Here is a 17,515-nt window from a genome sequence, read left to right on the forward strand (position 1 = left end):
TAGTACCACAATATAAACACGGGTGTCCGATAAGTGGCAATATTGAAACGAATTCGTTTCTTAGGTACAAGAAATACAATTTGCACTTCAGTATAAGGAAATGTAAAGAGAGATAAGCAGTCCCAAAAAGGTGATTTTAATGCATGACTTTTTTAAACTGGCGCAAAAAACAATGTCTTCTGCATATATAAAATTTCAGGAAGTGAAGCCCCGCTTGACGAATTTTTCAAATTCCCTCCAGAACTTATTTGAATCGTCTTGATTTGACTAGACTAGTACCTTTGATTCCCGCCAGTGATATCCACAGTGCCGTGAAGTAAGAAGTAGGTGTTCGCTCGATTACCGGATGTGTAGGAGAAAACAATTTCATTTTTTCATGTTATTTTAGGAAGTATTGGTAAACATGCCTAAAGTGGAGGACAGTATGGACACCGCTGACTTAGGCGAGAATGCTGTAAGTCTGAAATATCATTCAGATAACTTCCATTTGTTCAGGTTGCCTTGGTGCTGAAACCTGTTTTCATACATATTTACATCGCTTTGAGTTGTAATGAACGTCATGGCAATTGTTGTAGTTTCTTGATTAACCCGCAATTTTTCAGGATGCCTCTTCCGGGGATACTCTTTCATCCAGAGGTAAAATAGATGATTATGAGACAAAATTGGTGAGTTTGCGTAGCTGACAGAACAACTACTAACCTCTCCCAACTTCATCATGATGTGTCAAGTGTACTCATATATGTTTTATTTCATCTGCAGGAGACCGATCGTAGTAAGCGTTTTGACTACCTTCTTCGACAAACAGAAATATTTTCACATTTTATATCTGTTAATCAAAGGGACAAACCACCGTCAAGTCCTCTTAAGCTCAGGCGAGGTAGACCTCGAAAAAATGTGGAAAAGCCAGAACCAAGTAAATTGGAAGCGAATGTCCACGCTGCGGAGTAAGTTGAAGAAATTTTATACTTCGTAGAATTACATTTATCTCTAAGTTTGAGGAGAATAATTTGGCTTTTGCAAATCTTAAATGAATTTGAGATTTAATCCCCTTCTGTGGTCGTGTTTGGAATCATTGAAATTTCATAACTATTGATTAGATAATTATGTTTAATCCAATAAAATGACAAGTCCGCATCAGAAGTAAACTGTGATTATAGTTAACTTGGATTACTACCTCTTTAGAAAAATTATATCTGGGTCAATAGAAGTATTCTATCAATAAATCAGTTGAAAGTCATTTTTTTAAGAAAATTATCTTGTTGTACTTGGTAAATATTCATGCCATTTTCCTTCAATGGAATATCAGTTTACAAATGTTTCATCATTTTTAAGGCAAATTTGTATCATAAGTTAGTTACAGTTACATTTTCTGTACAAAATATTGTATTTGAAAGATAACTCGAGTTATTTACCATTTGTTCGCATAGGGGTACCTTTCTACCCCTTTTTTTCCATTCTCTTCCAATGGAAAAATTGGCATTTATGGGCATTAAAATTAATGGTATTATAACTTTTATTTTGCAGTCATCAACATAGGAAGGCTGAGCAAGAGGAAGATAAAGAGTTGTTGGCAGAGACAAATGCTACTACACGAATCATCACTCGGTTTGAAACTTCACCTCCCTACATAAAAAGTGGCGAGCTAAGAGATTACCAGGTTCGGGGACTCAACTGGATGATATCCCTCTATGAAAATGGTATCAATGGTATTCTTGCTGATGAGATGGGACTTGGAAAGACTCTTCAGACCATATCTCTACTTGGGTAATTGTTGCAACTCCTAAAATGATAGTTTAAGTAATTGTAAGTAACATGGTGCTTTGTGACATTTTGATGAACAAGGTTTTTGTTTGAAATCAATCTACAAACTGTGGAGTACCGTTTCTATTTGATTGCAAGTATGCATTGCCTAAATTGTCTGAATTAATTTGTGTAATTATTGGGCTGTTTAAATTTTCACTGCTTAATTCATTTCCCTCCCCTATTAATTGGGGTATAAGATACTAAACATTTCCACTGTGCTTACACCCATTCAAGTAACAAGTAAACTTGGCTCCACCAAACAATTATGCAGAAAGATTTAGTGTTTATAAATGCTTCTTCCCTCCTTTGGGCTTCAACCTTGCCTTGGTGGAAGGTCTTGTGAATTCCAACTACCCCGAGAGCTGTGCTGGCGGTAGCCATGGTGATTGCTCCTGGTATGGTCACCCATGCCAGATAGGTTGAAGGTTAGGAGCCAGATAAGAGGTAGTCCAGGCAGCATCTGTTCCTCAGTCAGGTGGCTGCAAAGGCGGCCAACCCTAGTGGGGCAGTCATTGAGTGGTGGTGTCACATTAAAAACACTATTGAGTAAGGGGAAGCCACCTCATTTATTATTCCCACAGCTTAAATGATAGATGGTAAAGTGGATATCAGTCCTAGTAACAATGGGACTCGGCCCAATCAGCTGTGTGTCGTGCCTGGCAGGGGGAGAGGCAAGGCTTCCTCGATTGTCATCCCGCGAAACCCTTGCAAAGGAAAACAGACAGCAGACGCGAAAGAAGACCGAATTAGTTAGAATAGGAACTTGGAATATTAGGACAGTGTTGAGGACAAGAAAATTAAAGAATATAAAGCAATAGATGGAAAGAGAAAATATAGACATTTTAGGTTTATGTGTACGCAAGGTGAGATAGAAGGATAGCAAGGATTACTGGAGTGAAAGTTATAGAGTGATTTACAGCGGAGGGGACAAGAGCCAACTATGCCAATGCCAGAGGCAGAGGAAAGAGCCAAAGAGGCAACAGGTTGCCATAAAGTTCAATGGAAAGGTAGCAAGGAACGTAGTCAACAAAGAACAAGCAGCAGATAGAATATTACCAGTAGAGGTAAAAGCTGAACCGAAAAAACTTGGTCATTATTCAGATAAACATGCCACTGAGCAACCATAATGAGGTAGAGGTTGATAGGATGCACGATCCGGTAGAGGATATAATCATTTGTTGCTGCAGGGAAACATCTGATAGTGGTGGGGGATTGGAATGCTACGTTAGGCAAATGAAGAGATGGTGATGAGGTGGGGGACTATCCGTTAGGCAAGAGGAATGACTGTGGGGAGAAATTAATTAAATTCTGTCGGAGAGAGGGGTTAGTCATCACCAGCACTTGGTTTAGACACCATAAAAGACAGGTGACCCAGAAAGGTATCAGTTAGAGATGGTTAGGTTATATTTATGAGAATCAATATAAATAAAGCCAAGATTATGTGATTTTCCAGAAAGAGAAAGGTTAAACTTAGCATTAAAATAGGAGGGCAAAAACTAGAGCAGATGGAACAGTTAACTTATCTTCGTAGTGTTCCAAACCAAAATGGTCAAATTAGTTAGGACATGAGGAGAAGATTTGCATTAGGCAAAGAAGCTTTCACAAAGATGAAGGAATTGGTGGCAGGGACGTTGAGTAAGGATGTTAAGAAAAGACTCGTCAAAACTTTGATATGGAGCATAGTTATGTACAGAGCGGAAACATGGTAATTGAAGCAGGATGATAGAAGTAGTTTAAAGGCTTATGAAATGTGGGTGTGGAGAAAGATGTATAAGGTGAAATCGACTGAAAGGAAAAAAAATGAGGAAGTGTTAGGTGTGGTGGGCAAGGAGAGGAGATGGCTGGGAGAAATCATAAGGATGCAGGAAAGTTGGATGAAGGGCATATTGATTGGCAGTGGGATGTTGAAGTCTAATAGCTGGGAGAATGTGAGGCAAACGAGGAAGGGGCAGGGATAGGATAGGGATGTTGGACAGGATGAATGGGAACAGGAAATACGTAGAGATGAAAAGGAGATTTTTTTAAAGTAAGATGTTGGGTTCTCTTTTGTTAGGAGAAACAAAATATCTATTTGTTAGTTGTCTCCATCCAAAACCTACCTAACCAGTAGATTATATAACAATAAAAATTCTTCTGAAGTGTTGGTCAGTTAAAAGACTACATCTACTATTTACCCTGATGACTATAAATATCTTAAATCATATTATTATTATTATTTCTTTTTATTTTTCCAGAGATCACAATACAAAAATACCAGGTGGGTGGTGTATGTCCATGATATAAGGCACGTCAAAGAGGAGCAAAGACACAGGCTCGGTTAAGATACATAAAAGAAATGATGCTCATAGTTACATAAATGTTTGGTACAAACCCATGAACATTGGCTGTGACATGCACATGCAATATGAAATTCAGAAAAATCATTGATCATTAACATGAATCAGACCATGTTCATTGCTAGAAACTAAAATTATGAACTTACTGGTTGGGAATATTGTTGAGATATTCGTCAACCGAGTAGAACATATTGTGATGTAGATATCTTTTTAATTTATGCCTGAATGCAGCAGTTCCCTTTGTATCCTTGATACTTTTGGGTAGTTTGTTATATAATCTGATGCCCATTTCATTGGGTCCTAATTTCAATGCTTTAGTTCTTATATTCCCATAATGGAAGTCATTCCTGCCTCTGGCATAATGATGATGTAAATCTAATTTTGACAAAATAGATTATGTGATCTGTCCACGTTAACAAATGAAATAACAGATGATGTTGTGATTATGAAGAAGACTAAAAACTTAATATCTTCATTTGACATTAGTTCACCAGTGCTAGACATACCTTTTTCTGCCTTCACCATTCTTTCAATTTAATACTTTGCTTAAATTGATAGTTTCTTCGAGGCTCAATTAAATTAAATGCTTTCTAAGTTTGTGAGGAAACTGAACTAACAAGCAATTGGGTCAGAATTATCATTCAGTATGTTCTTCAACTCCCAAGTTACTGTGAATGAGTGAGGTTGTGTGCCTATGAGACAACATAGTTTCATTGAATCTAGGAAAGATGAGGCAGAAAGTAAAGTTAAACCAAAACTAGTGCAACCTTTTCTAACATATACTTAACTGCACAAAACTGTATCAGCCGTGACCAGTTCACGGTGCTCTCTTTACAGTTGACTTTTGAATTAATTGGTGCAGGAGAACTTCTCTCCCCCTCCCCCTTTCCCCCAGCTCCGATCCACTGTGAAAGAGTACAATCCAGACACCTGCAAAAAGAGGCAAAAGAATGAAAACTTATACACACTGGTGCCTATGCAAATATATTCATCATTTTAGTTTGTGAAAGTTGACAACACTGGATATTTTGATTTTTTAAATTATTCCTCACCAAGAGCATTGAGCATATTGACTGAATTTAAGTGAAATGCAGGATTAGAATTAGTTACTTTTTATTGACTGGGTTAGGTGGTTTTTTTGCTTCAAATTTATAACCTCAGCCTTGGATTTGCCTTCACTGCATTAGCCACATGTATGAATTTAAATAAATGTTTTATTTATTGCAAACTATTTTTACATTAGATCAGAATAAATGGCTGTTTGGGGTAATTCAAGCCACTGGATAAGTTCTCTAGTGTTCACATTAACAATTATTCATGCATATAATGGAATGTCATTTTAAAATTAAGTTTTATGTGATATAATAGAGGGTGTAATAGTCCATTAGTTAGGGAAATAGATGTATCTATCATATAGGTTTAACCTATTTTTTTCCACTGTAACTTTTTGTATTTTCAAAATGAACATGGTAAAGAAATGGTATTTGATAGTGATTTCTTGGTTGTTGATCATGGAGAATATTTTAGACATGCCTGTGATTGTCTGGGTATTTATCGATGGAGTAATGCTCTACAATGTTTGTATACATTCAGAAGTAAGAGAAAGAAAATATCACGCTTAGTGGTGTCGGTTAGACTTGGTAAAATTATTGAATACTAAAAAATTCATTAAGTGTTCAAAATGGAAGTGTTGAATACTTGCTCTCCATTAAAAAGTACTTTTTGTATGTTCTTATCCTCTAAGATTCTCCCATTTGTCTTTAAGTATGTGGCATGCAAACCTATTTGTCCAATTTTTTTGTACTAGAAAGTGGGATGATAATTTATATTAGACGTTGTGAACTTCAATTTTTTAGAACTATGCAGCATAGGTTGCCATTATTTCCATTTACTGCTTCACATTCATCAAAGTTTTATGAAAATGAAGGTTTAACTATTGTTTTAACAAATGTAAGGTTAATGATTCAATATTTTGTTCATTTTTGTACTTCTATCATATTGATGTACACAGAACACATGGCATAAATTGCAAAAATATTGCTCAATTGATAACTTGTGGCCTTTTAATGAATAATAATTTTATAATACCTGAACCAAGAATGCTTTATGCAATAATGATTATGCAGATCATGGAAACCTTGAATATCCCTTTCTCTCTATTCAATTAAGGTACATGAAGCATTATCGTAAAATTCAGGGGCATCACATTGTCATTGTTCCCAAGTCAACTGTTGCCAATTGGATGGATGAGTTTAAAAAGTGGTGCCCATCCTTGCGTGCTGTATGTCTCATTGGAGACCAAGAAACAAGAGTAAGTATGGCATGAAGTCGATAATCTTCTTTTACTGCTCATAAAATTTCTGGAAATGATCATTTGTCAGGCAAACTCTTTCTACCAAAACAGTCTTTCTTAAAATGTATCCATTCTCTTAGATCATTTTTTTATTTTATTTTGTTATTTATTTTGCATTAGTCCGAAAACAGCACTTTGACCTTTACATCTAACTTTGAAGATTGATATGACAATTTGACAATTACATACACCGAAGCCCTAGGTGGAAGGAAAACCACCTAGTCGGGAATTGATCCCACGGCGTCTGGGTTGGCAGACAAGGACGTAACCCCACCACCACCGGGGCCGGCAATTGTAGAAATATTAGAGAAACATTCATGAGAATATTGAAAAATGTTAAATAATTGTGTACATGATGTGTTTGATCAGTTCAAATTCAAACTAAGCTTTAAGGATGCACGAGGGTGGTTCAATAAGCACCTGTGTTTGACAAAGGGCGTTCCTGACGGAAGTTTATGTTATCATCGTGTGCTGCCATCTATTAAACGACGGTGAAACAAATTTCAGACTGATTTAAAGGTTAGTTTGAATTTGGCAGCCATCCGAGTAAGACGTGTTTCGTGATTTTCGCTAAGATGGAAAAAGAACAGTATCTTCCGGTAATTCGCTTTTTGTTTTTGGATGGGAAGAAATGCAAGTAGGTATAAGCAAAGTTGGATGCTGTTTATGGGGACACTTCGCCATCTCTGACCACAGTTAGATATTGGTTCAACGAATTTAAATGTGGGTGAACATTTGTTTTTGATGAGGAGCAACCAGGATGCCCAGCAGATGTGGTTACCGAGGAAATCATTCAAAAAGTCCACGCCATGATTCTCGCTGATCGACAAACGAAAGTGCGCAAATTAGTAGAGGCTATGGGTGTGTTGACTGGAATGGCAATTATTATTTTACATGATAAGTTGGCGATGAAAAAGTTGTCGGCCCCATGGGTGCCGTGATTGCTCACAGTGGACAACAAGCTGATCCGGCTGTCTACTTCATGAACTGCTTGAACTACATTATGAATTGCTGCCGCACCCCCCGCATTCACCCAATCTGGCTCCCTGTGACTTTTTCTTATTCCCTAACATGAAGAAATGGCTTGCAGGAAAAAAATTTAGCTCAAACGACGAAGGTATCGCCGAGACAGGGGTGTATTTTGGAGAGTTCGACAAATAATATTTTTTGGAGGGGTTAAAGAAATGGCTGGAACGTTGGGAGAAGTGTATCTTTCTAAAAGGGGACTATGTTGAAAAATAAAAAAAATGTTTTTGAAAAACATTTTTTTTTTCTCAAGATTTTTATGATGGACATTAGAGTGGAATCAGTTGTAGATCCAAAAGTCTTAGCGGAGATTATTCGGTGTACCGTAATAGGAGGTCAATAAAACTTGTTACATCAACGCAGAATTTGTCCGTTGACACAGCATTCTTTATCAAGCAGATTAAGGCTTCATTCAATATAAAATAGTGTTTTATATTTTATAAAATGCATGTAGGGGACTTAGATATTTTACGTTCTTATGCATATGAAACAGTAAGCAAGTAACTAAATAATTGTGGATGAAGTTCCCTTAGCTGTCTTGTATTTTCATTTAATTAATACCAACTAATAAACTATGATACTAATAACATGTTCAGATTTATATTACAAAAACATTTTTGCAACTGTTAGGTTACACTATAAAGCAAGCAAGTACTAATAGGTGCTGTAATATCGTCGTACCTTCTTATACGAATGCGTGTACATACATGTATGCATCAATGTACATATGATAAAAATATTTTATTTTATCAATTTTAGTAATAATAATAAATTCTATTTATTTATCGACTAATTTTATCCTGCACTACATGGTCTGTGCAATAAATGCACCAATTGGTGCAATTGGTAGCCATGGCATGGACTATAGCCCCACCCACTAGCGGCACTAGTTGCCTGAGACCCAATGAGCCATATTTGCTTGGCGGATCGTCGAGCTGTGCATATGGTGCCAGTTATGGAATTTTCTGTTGTCCTTGTTTTTACTGTTTGTCGAAAATGGAATGATACGAAATCATCAAGCTTCGAATCAACATGAAGTTTTTTGGTGACGTGTGGTAAAAGTTATCAAGAAATTACTGAAATGTTGACAGCAGTTTACAGTGATAATGCTCCGAAGAAAGCATCCGTTTTCAAATGGAATAAGGGTTTAAAAGATGGCCAATAAAATGTCACAGATAATGCTAGGCCGGGATGACCTTCAATCACCTGTGGTGACGACAACATTGATAGTGTGCAATCCCTTGTCCTTTCAGATTGTCGTAAAACTGTCCGAATGATAGCTAATGAACTGAACTTAGGAAAATCAACTGTGCGCACTATTTTAACTGAACATGAAGGATGGATCCTTCCCCATGACAATGTGCCTGCACATTCAACTATGATGTTGGACAGTTTCTGGCAAAAAAATTCAATTACCATACTTGCTCCCTGCGACATTTTTCCATTTGCCGATTGCAAAAAGGAGACATCACTGGGAAGATGTGGACACGATAAAGCAAGAAACGATGAGATAACTGAAAATCCAAACTGCCGAGGACTTCCAAGGGTGCTTTAAACAGTGGAAAAGAAGATGAAATAAGTGCATTGCAACAAATGGAGAGTACTGTGAAGGGGACAAAATCAATGTACACTAAATTTTGCAAAATAAATTTTTTATGGCCTTAGTTCGCATAGTTATTGGACAGAGTAGTCCAATAATTATGCGAACGCATAGAAGCAATAATGGCGCTGTGGTCACAAATAATGCTATTCTCCATATCTAATAAGCTGTTTTTTCCAAATTTGAAAGTGAATTTACATTCAGAAATCTCATTAAATAACAAATATTAATTTTTATTTTAAAAGATTAAGTAGACATGCCAGCAAGGAGGAAGAAGTTGATAACGTATATCATTAGGTAGAGGACATAACCATGTGTGTTTGAAGGAAACTTTTAATAAGAATATCCTATTGGAATTCGACCCTGGTAGGTACTAGAAGCTTTCTGCAACAAAGTATTAATGGTTCAGGTGGGCAAATCTTAGCTTAAACCACATTTAAATCTGCAGCAAATACATTTTGTGGGTTTTTTTAGGATGATTATCGAAAATAGTCTTCCAAAATCAATGGGCAGATGAATGCCTGGTGAACAAGAGGGGTGTTCATTGAGTTATACGTCTTAGCACATTTGTATCTATATCTCACAATCTTTCGTATTTCACCATGTCTTCTTTCATGATCTTCATAGGAGCTGGTGTATCATCATGCCTCATCTGCAGGCAAGGTCATGGCGTCGGTTTTTTAGGATGTGCGTCGGATAATTTTCATTCACTATCTTGAAAAATAGTATAATGCAAACTAAGTGCAACGTTTGAGCGAATAAATCAAGCAAAAGCAGCCGCATTTGGCTTAGAAGAAAGTGTTATTTCATTAAGACAATGCACCAGCTTACAAATCCATTATTGCTATGGCCAAAATTCATGAATTAAAGTTCGAATTGCTACCTCATGCACCCTATTTGCCAGATTTAGCCCCCTCAGATTATTTTCTGTTTGCAAACTTGAAAAAATGGCTGGGTGGCCAAAGTTTTTCCAACTGTGAAGAAGTGATATTGGCACTAAAAGGCTATTTTGAGAAGCAAAACCGTTCTTATTATAGAATGGGTGTCGAACTAATTGAACTTCGCTGGGAGAAGTGTTTCAAGCTGGAAGGAGATCGTTTGAAAATAAATACATTTATTTCCAAAATTTTTGTGTTTTCTTTGTTGGGTTGGGTACTTTTGGGATTACCCTCATAAACCAGAGTTTCCTGGCACCAGTCATAAATTTCAGTATGCCTTGTGTATTACTCCAATAACCATTGATTTATGAATTTACATGTCAAGCTGTGACTCATGCCTCACATCTCTGCATCCTCCATTCTTACTCTCATTCTATTCACGTGAAATAATTGGGGTATCTAAAAAGATATTAACCTGTGTAATATTAAAAGACCCCTTTTCTATTCAGGTAACAAACTGCTTGCAATTTGACACAGTTAGGGTTACCAGAAGTTATTGTAAACCAGGAGGGACTGGGAAGTACCTTGAAACACTCTCCAATCTAAAAGCAAAACCTTGGAATTCAGGAATTTACATTTTTCTCCAGAGAATAGATTGGGGACATTAAATGCATTGATTGTCGGCATGATGTTCATTTTTTCATTTGAATTCATAATGAGTGGCTAAACTATATTTTGTTTGAAGTGGTAATGTCTTTCAATTTGTTATTTGTTAGAGAAGTCTAAACATTGGTGATCATGAAATTGTGGATTATATATGTGTGATTTGAATGGGAATCCATCCATTATTACGGCCAACCAAGTTCCACAACATGAAAAACATAGCTTACTTACTGCTTCAGTAATGTGTACCTTTTTTTCAAAGAATACTATTTCCTTCTATCACTTAGCACTTAGGCAAATACTTAGGTGACTTTTGGTGTAAGTAATAGGCTGTATGCATGTAGCATATTGTTTTAACAGATTAATTTATGTTTTGTTCCAAATTTAGAATAGCCACTTCTTACTCTTCTACTTACTAACTCATTGAATATTTGTGCATTTATTAATTTTTTTAGATTATTTTTGTTGACAGTTTAATTTACCTTGTGAAATACCATTCAATTTATGTCCAGGTGGTTATTAACCAACTTCTTCTAACTTTTAAATTCCTTATTTATTTGCAGAATAACTTCATCCGGGATTCCCTAATGCCTGGGGAGTGGGATGTTTGCATTACATCATATGAAATGGTTATCATAGAGAAAAGTGTCTTGAAGAAGTTTAAGTGGCGGTACATGGTTATAGATGAGGCACACAGGATAAAGAATGAAAAATCCAAACTGTCAGAGATAGTGAGGGAATTCAAGACGACAAATCGCCTCCTACTCACTGGAACACCATTGCAGAATAATCTGCACGAGCTGTGGTCCCTCCTTAACTTTCTACTGCCGGATGTTTTTAATTCATCTGAAGTAAGCTATCATTATCACTATAGCTTGGTTGGGTTATGAGATCAGTGTTTCATAAATTTCTAATGCTGTAATATTTTGATCAAGTTACTAATTTTTCAAAATGCCTTGTCAAGCTTGAATTGTAATCGTGTTAATGTTTTGGAGGGTCCCTTGGAATGCATTTTTGTAAAAATCTCATGTGTAATTGGAATATGTCATTTCCTACTTATAGCAATCCTATCGAGCATCCTAGCTCTGTTGTGGGCCAACCATCACTAGTACCAGTTTCTACTGTGACCCAAAACTTGCTTGCATGTTTCATAACCTTGTTTTCCCCTAGGTTTCAAAGTATGAAATCATATGCATTTTATGAGTTCCATGAATTAAAGTAAAGAGTTAATGGGGTAGAAAATAACATAATTGTCAATTGATAATCATTTTTCACATTCCTATTGTTTCTAACTCGTATGCTGCATCCTACAGAATGAAAATTTTCTGGTGAATTTGATGATAGTTATTATTGTTGAAATACAGTGATAACTTCAGCGTAGAGTAAGGAAATGTTTAATGAAGTATTAAGACATGCATTTAACTCCAATTTTAAATTGAAGAGTATGTTTTAAAATGGCCAAATATAGCCATGTAGATGATAAAACCATTAAATACATCATATTATGAAGAGACCCTGAGTGAAAAATGTATCCCATGATTTATTGACTTTTTTAATAATGTTATGAACTACGAGGGTCATCCGGAAAGTAGTACCCGTTCGTGCCGCATGAAGTGCTGACGACGCGAGTAGCCGCTGGACGAGGTCAGATAGCTTCAGTGGCTTGTCTGCCTTCTCTGAGCCAAGTTGCGTGACGCTAGCATTGCCTGTGTTGTTTCTGTGATTGTTTACAATGTTTAAAAAAATTGAGAACGCCGCCAGTTGTGAAGTGAGGGCAGTGATTAAATTCCTCAATGCAAGAAACGTTCGCCCATGTGATATTCATCGCCAATTAAAGGAGGTGTATGGAGACAATGTAATGGACGAGTCGTCTGTTCGGCGGTGGTGTCGCAACTTCAACATGGGGAGGGGGAACACACACGACGATGAGCGTTCGGGGAGACCGTCTGTCATTACAGACCAACTGGTGAGCTCAGTTGACGAATTCGTGAGGAACGATCGGCGCGTCACAATTGATGACATCTGTGAGCATTTTCCCAATGTTTCTCGAACAATTGTTCATGAAATTGTTAAACACCATCTGCATTATGCAAAAATTTGTGCAAGATGGGTCCCTCGCGTATCTCAATGAGCTGGTGGCGAAGGACTATGCAGCAGGAATACAGAAACTTGTCACACGTTATGACAAATGCCTTAATTTGCTTGGAGATTATGTTGAGAAGTAGTTTAAAGTATCCTCTTTCAAATAAAATTTTTTATGTTTGTTAATATTTACTTTTGTGTCTTTATTTCACGAACGGGTACTACTTTCCGGATGACCCTCTTATATTTATATAGCCCAGTCCCTTAAGTATGTATTAGTATAAAAAGGTTAAATGCAAAACAAAAGAACATAGTGATATTTAAATTGATGCCTGCAGAAATTATTTTTTTGTGTGTGTACAGTTTTGGAAATTATTTTGAATTACTTTTGCAAATGGAGATAATTCTCAATTTGCAAAATAGCACCTAAAGTCTTGATAAATTCACAATGCTTTTAAAATCACAAAGGGTAAAACTACTTAGGTCTACGTGCTAGCATTGCAGATTAGAGTCGGTGTGCATTTTTATACCCGCTTTGAAAATGTATTCCTTTTTAATTTCAGGATTTTGACTCCTGGTTTAACACCAATAGTTTCTTAGGAGATGCCTCATTAGTAGAAAGATTACATGCTGTAAGTAATGTTTCTATTCTGTTTGGCTGGAATGTTTTGATTTTATCATTTAAGGCAGGAATAGGTGATTTGATAGTGATTTAGTCTTGTATATTCATTTGTAAGTAAGGTTTCAACCAATGTTATAAAAATTTAGGTCCTGAGGCCATTGTTGCTTAGACGTGTGAAATCAGATGTTGAGAAGAATCTACCTCCAAAAAAGGAAGTCAAACTATATGTTGGCCTGAGTAAAATGCAAAGAGAATGGTGAGTTCTGTTTTGATAATGAAAATCACTGCCTGAAAAATATTTTATGCACTTTGGATATCCCAGGTGATCAAGCATAACTATCTTTTCTAATACAGTCTTCTTATTTTTTGTGGCTGTCCCTGACGTATAGGTACACGAAACTGCTAATGAAGGACATTGATGTTGTCAATGGGGCTGGAAAAATTGAGAAAATGCGCTTGCAAAACATTCTCATGCAACTTCGAAAGTGTTGTAATCACCCTTATCTTTTTGATGGAGCCGAGCCAGGCCCACCGTACTCTACTGATGAGCATTTGGTAAGAAATGTTGAATTTTATATGGGTAAATATTATAATTTTGCTTTCCAAGTGATCATTCATATGGTGTAATATGGGTGTCCATGCATTGCCAATGTGCGAGGTCTGTTCAAAGAGTATCACGAATTTGAATTTTTGCGGGTTATGTATTTTTGATTTTTTTGTGGCATTATAGTATGTTGGTACTTATGTCTCTCACGTATTTCGAATAGTTCGGACGAATCATGGGTTTATGGTTATGACGTGGAAACTAAAGCTCAATCATCCCAATGGAAGCTGCAGCACAAGCCAAGACCAAAAAAAGCACACCAAGTTCGGTCAAATGTGGAAGTTTTGCTTACAGTTTTCTTCAATTGCATCGGTGTGGTGCATCATGAGTTCTTGCCACAGGGTAGAACAGTAAATGAGGATTCTCCCACAAATGCCCAGATTTGTAGGAGAACAAAAATTGGCTTTAGCACCATGACAACGCCCCTACTCACACAATGTTACTTGTACACGAATTTTTGGCCAAAAACAACACACGAATGACGCCGTAGTCGACGCCGAAGTCACTGTATTCCCCAGATCTGGCCCCCAGTGACTTTTTCTTGTTCCTGAAACTGAAGAGGCCTATAAAAGGATGAATTTGCATTACAATTGACGAGATAAAAGACTGCATGGAAGGAGCTGAGCAAGATCACAAAAAATAATTTTTGGAAGTGCTTCAAGGATTGGAAAAAATGTTGGCACAAGGATATAATATCTAATGGGGATTACTTTGAAGGGCTCAAAAAAGACATTCATGAATAAATGAATAATTTTTGAAAAAACACAAGTGTTAAATTTTACATAACCCAAGCAATTTCAACCGTGAGGACGGCTACGCTCTGGTTCCCTCATGGAAAAGGGTGAATTACATTGGCCGCCAAGAAAGAGCCAATCAGAGAGCTCCCAGCCAGCCAGCTTCTCCTATATATAGCAGATCAATTCGACCTACTACAGGACTGGGGGCGAAACAGTTATCCATCAACTCACCTACGCAATGGTAATTCCCTGAAGCAGCATGAATTCATCAGATAGACGTCGCGGAAGCCTAAGGATTAATGTCAGATTAGTTATTTTATTTCAGTACATAGTAGATAATCCTCAGTATTTGAAGGAGGGTGTCCAGCTAGGTAATTGAAAACAATGCATATTCTGCGGGGTGTGGTGCAGGCAAATTCAACTAATTTTCCAAGGTTACAAAAATGAAAATGTTTCAGATTTCTTGCTCAATCACAACCCATATGTATATGTATTTATTTTATTTTTCAGGTGTATAATTGTGGTAAAATGGTTATTTTAGACAAATTGCTACCCAAGCTGAAACTACAAGAGTCACGTGTTCTCATCTTCACTCAAATGACAAGAATGATGGATATTCTAGAGGATTATTGTTTGTGGAGAGAATATTCAGTAAGTAAACTAGTGAGCCAGGGTGCTCCCACAGTCTGAATAAAATGGATGTGTGAAGAATAAATAAGCCTCAGAAAGCATGTAAGCCTAAAAATTAGAAGTGGCTGGTCTAGCTGAAAATATATTCACTTGACCATAAAATTTAGATGTAATTTTATGATTTCCAGTTTTACATGAATGCTGATTTGCTTGTTATATCAAGAAAATACTGTAGGTGCTAGGGCTTAATATTACAAGTTTAATATTGAGGAAATAAAATGTGCCTTGAATATTATTCGGTTAACCACAATTCTCAATGTGTGGCAATGACACTATCATATCTTGACAGGGATTCAAATATGTAATTAAATACAGTGGAACCTCCCTTAACAAGCTCCATACACTACAAGAAATTTGCATTACGGGTTTCAAATATAACCCACTGAACAAGCGACATTTTGCATAGTGAGTGACGGGGAGAGGGGAATTCCCAGATTAATGGCACACTTGCTACCTCAAGCTGTGTTTAGCACTCCTGCTAGAATCTAAGCATCACTAGGAATTACCCATTTTTCCAAATTATTGTTTAGAAATATTATAAGTGATTTTATGCGCTACGATTAATAATATCCATGAGTACAGTAATCAACCAGAAGGTCCATTTGGTAGGTGATAGTAGAGTTCACCTAGTACCAAGCCCAATGGCATGTGAAATTCCCACATCAGGGTATGAGGGCTAGTTCCTTTCTCTGTGCCGGTTATGGTTCCTCAGGAAGGTCTAGGACCCAAAAAATTTCATAGTTAAGGTGAAACTGTGGGTACCAAGAGGAACATAAATAATTATTAATGAGAATATCATGTGTGAGAACGAGAAAATGATTTTTGCCAACCTCATTGAGGAGATGTCTTAATCATGATGGCTGGAGAAGTAATTAAGGGGAGCTGTGCTTGGTTTGAGAAGGTTTGAAGAGAACCGGCATCCATGGAATTGCGAGGCATGGGGAAGTGGCAAGCTCAGAGTCAAGGCAGCAATGACTTCTAGAAACTCCTAGATTCTAAAGGTTACCAGCCCAAAAAGATTTTTTTAATTGTTACAAGACAGGTTTCTCTGGTAGACGATCCTGAAGCGAACCTATTTCTACACGCAATAGTAGAAGAGAATGCATAGCCTGGCCAAAAGCCAAGAAAAGGCCATCTCATGCTGTTCAAATGCAAGCGACAGATTTGAAATAAACCCCTGCTTGTTTGCCATCCAGAAAATCCAGCCGTCTTCAAGAAGTGTTTACCCCAAAACAGCAGGCTAATTGTGATGTGGAGATCACGGGAAAATATTGTAAAATGCAGGCAAAGAAGGCAGTGGCAATGCATGCCTTACACTTATTTAATGATAATAGGTGGCATTTATACCCAATTTCGAAGCTTCAGCAAAAACAAATGTATCTAAACAGCTTTCTACTAACAAGGAATTAGGTATTCATAAAAAATAGTAAACAATATATTTCAATTCTTTTTTTATTCTACAAATACATTTCACATTCCAGTTTGCTTCATTCCGCAACAGAAGAAAAGATGAAAATGATCTGTGAACATGAAAGGTGTATACATAATTTTCCAAAGAGTAAGATTTGTACGTATTTATTTTTTTTGTTGTGGAATGCATTATTGTATTTTACATTGATTAAATGCAAAAGGTTGTTTCACTAAGTGAGGGTTCTGCTCCATGAGAAAGATCGCGGAACGAATTATTCTCATTGAATGAGGTTTCACTGTACTATAAACTGCATTAATATATTTTGCGCTCCATATTTTCCATGAAAAGTTACTAATTCAGCTAGGTCTTGAACAATTTGTTCAAGTTTGGAAATAAAGCAAGTCCCTGGGGGTCAAATCTGGTTAGTACAGTATATTGTAATAAGTAAAAGTTGAATTAAACAATTTTTGCCTTCAAAACTTTACAGGTATGCACTTGTGCATTATCTAGTTGGAAAAGTATTTTTTTTTCTTTCTCAAAGAAGGACAAATACAAATTTCTTGATGTCTTTCCTTTACTACTACACTACACATAATACTCCCCATGTATCATTTGTCCTTTTTGCAAGTAATGGATGTAGGTGATGACTGAAAATCATATGGTGGACCTCTTCAATTATTTCAGAGGAAGTCACTTGTATTTGACATCCT

General features: G+C 36.7%; 1 protein-coding gene across 1 annotated transcript in view; it reads left to right on the forward strand.

The window, feature by feature from the left end:
• The first annotated feature begins 322 nt into the window (after positions 1–322).
• Positions 323–17,515, forward strand: part of LOC139698557 (chromatin-remodeling complex ATPase chain Iswi-like) — a 45,449-nt gene continuing 28,256 nt past the window's right edge. Inside the window, exons 1-10 of the mRNA XM_071597396.1 lie at positions 323–454; positions 603–665; positions 760–944; positions 1,525–1,764; positions 6,309–6,450; positions 11,223–11,510; positions 13,305–13,373; positions 13,510–13,619; positions 13,753–13,918; positions 15,215–15,355. Coding sequence (XP_071453497.1) covers positions 404–454; positions 603–665; positions 760–944; positions 1,525–1,764; positions 6,309–6,450; positions 11,223–11,510; positions 13,305–13,373; positions 13,510–13,619; positions 13,753–13,918; positions 15,215–15,355 — 1,455 coding nt within the window. The 5' untranslated portion in view covers positions 323–403. The remainder of the gene's footprint in view (positions 455–602; positions 666–759; positions 945–1,524; positions 1,765–6,308; positions 6,451–11,222; positions 11,511–13,304; positions 13,374–13,509; positions 13,620–13,752; positions 13,919–15,214; positions 15,356–17,515) is intronic.

This window comes from Hetaerina americana, unplaced genomic scaffold, assembly GCF_022747635.1.
Source record: "Hetaerina americana unplaced genomic scaffold, ioHetAmer1.1.p SCAF_89, whole genome shotgun sequence".
NCBI classification, from domain to species: Eukaryota; Metazoa; Arthropoda; class Insecta; order Odonata; family Calopterygidae; genus Hetaerina; species Hetaerina americana.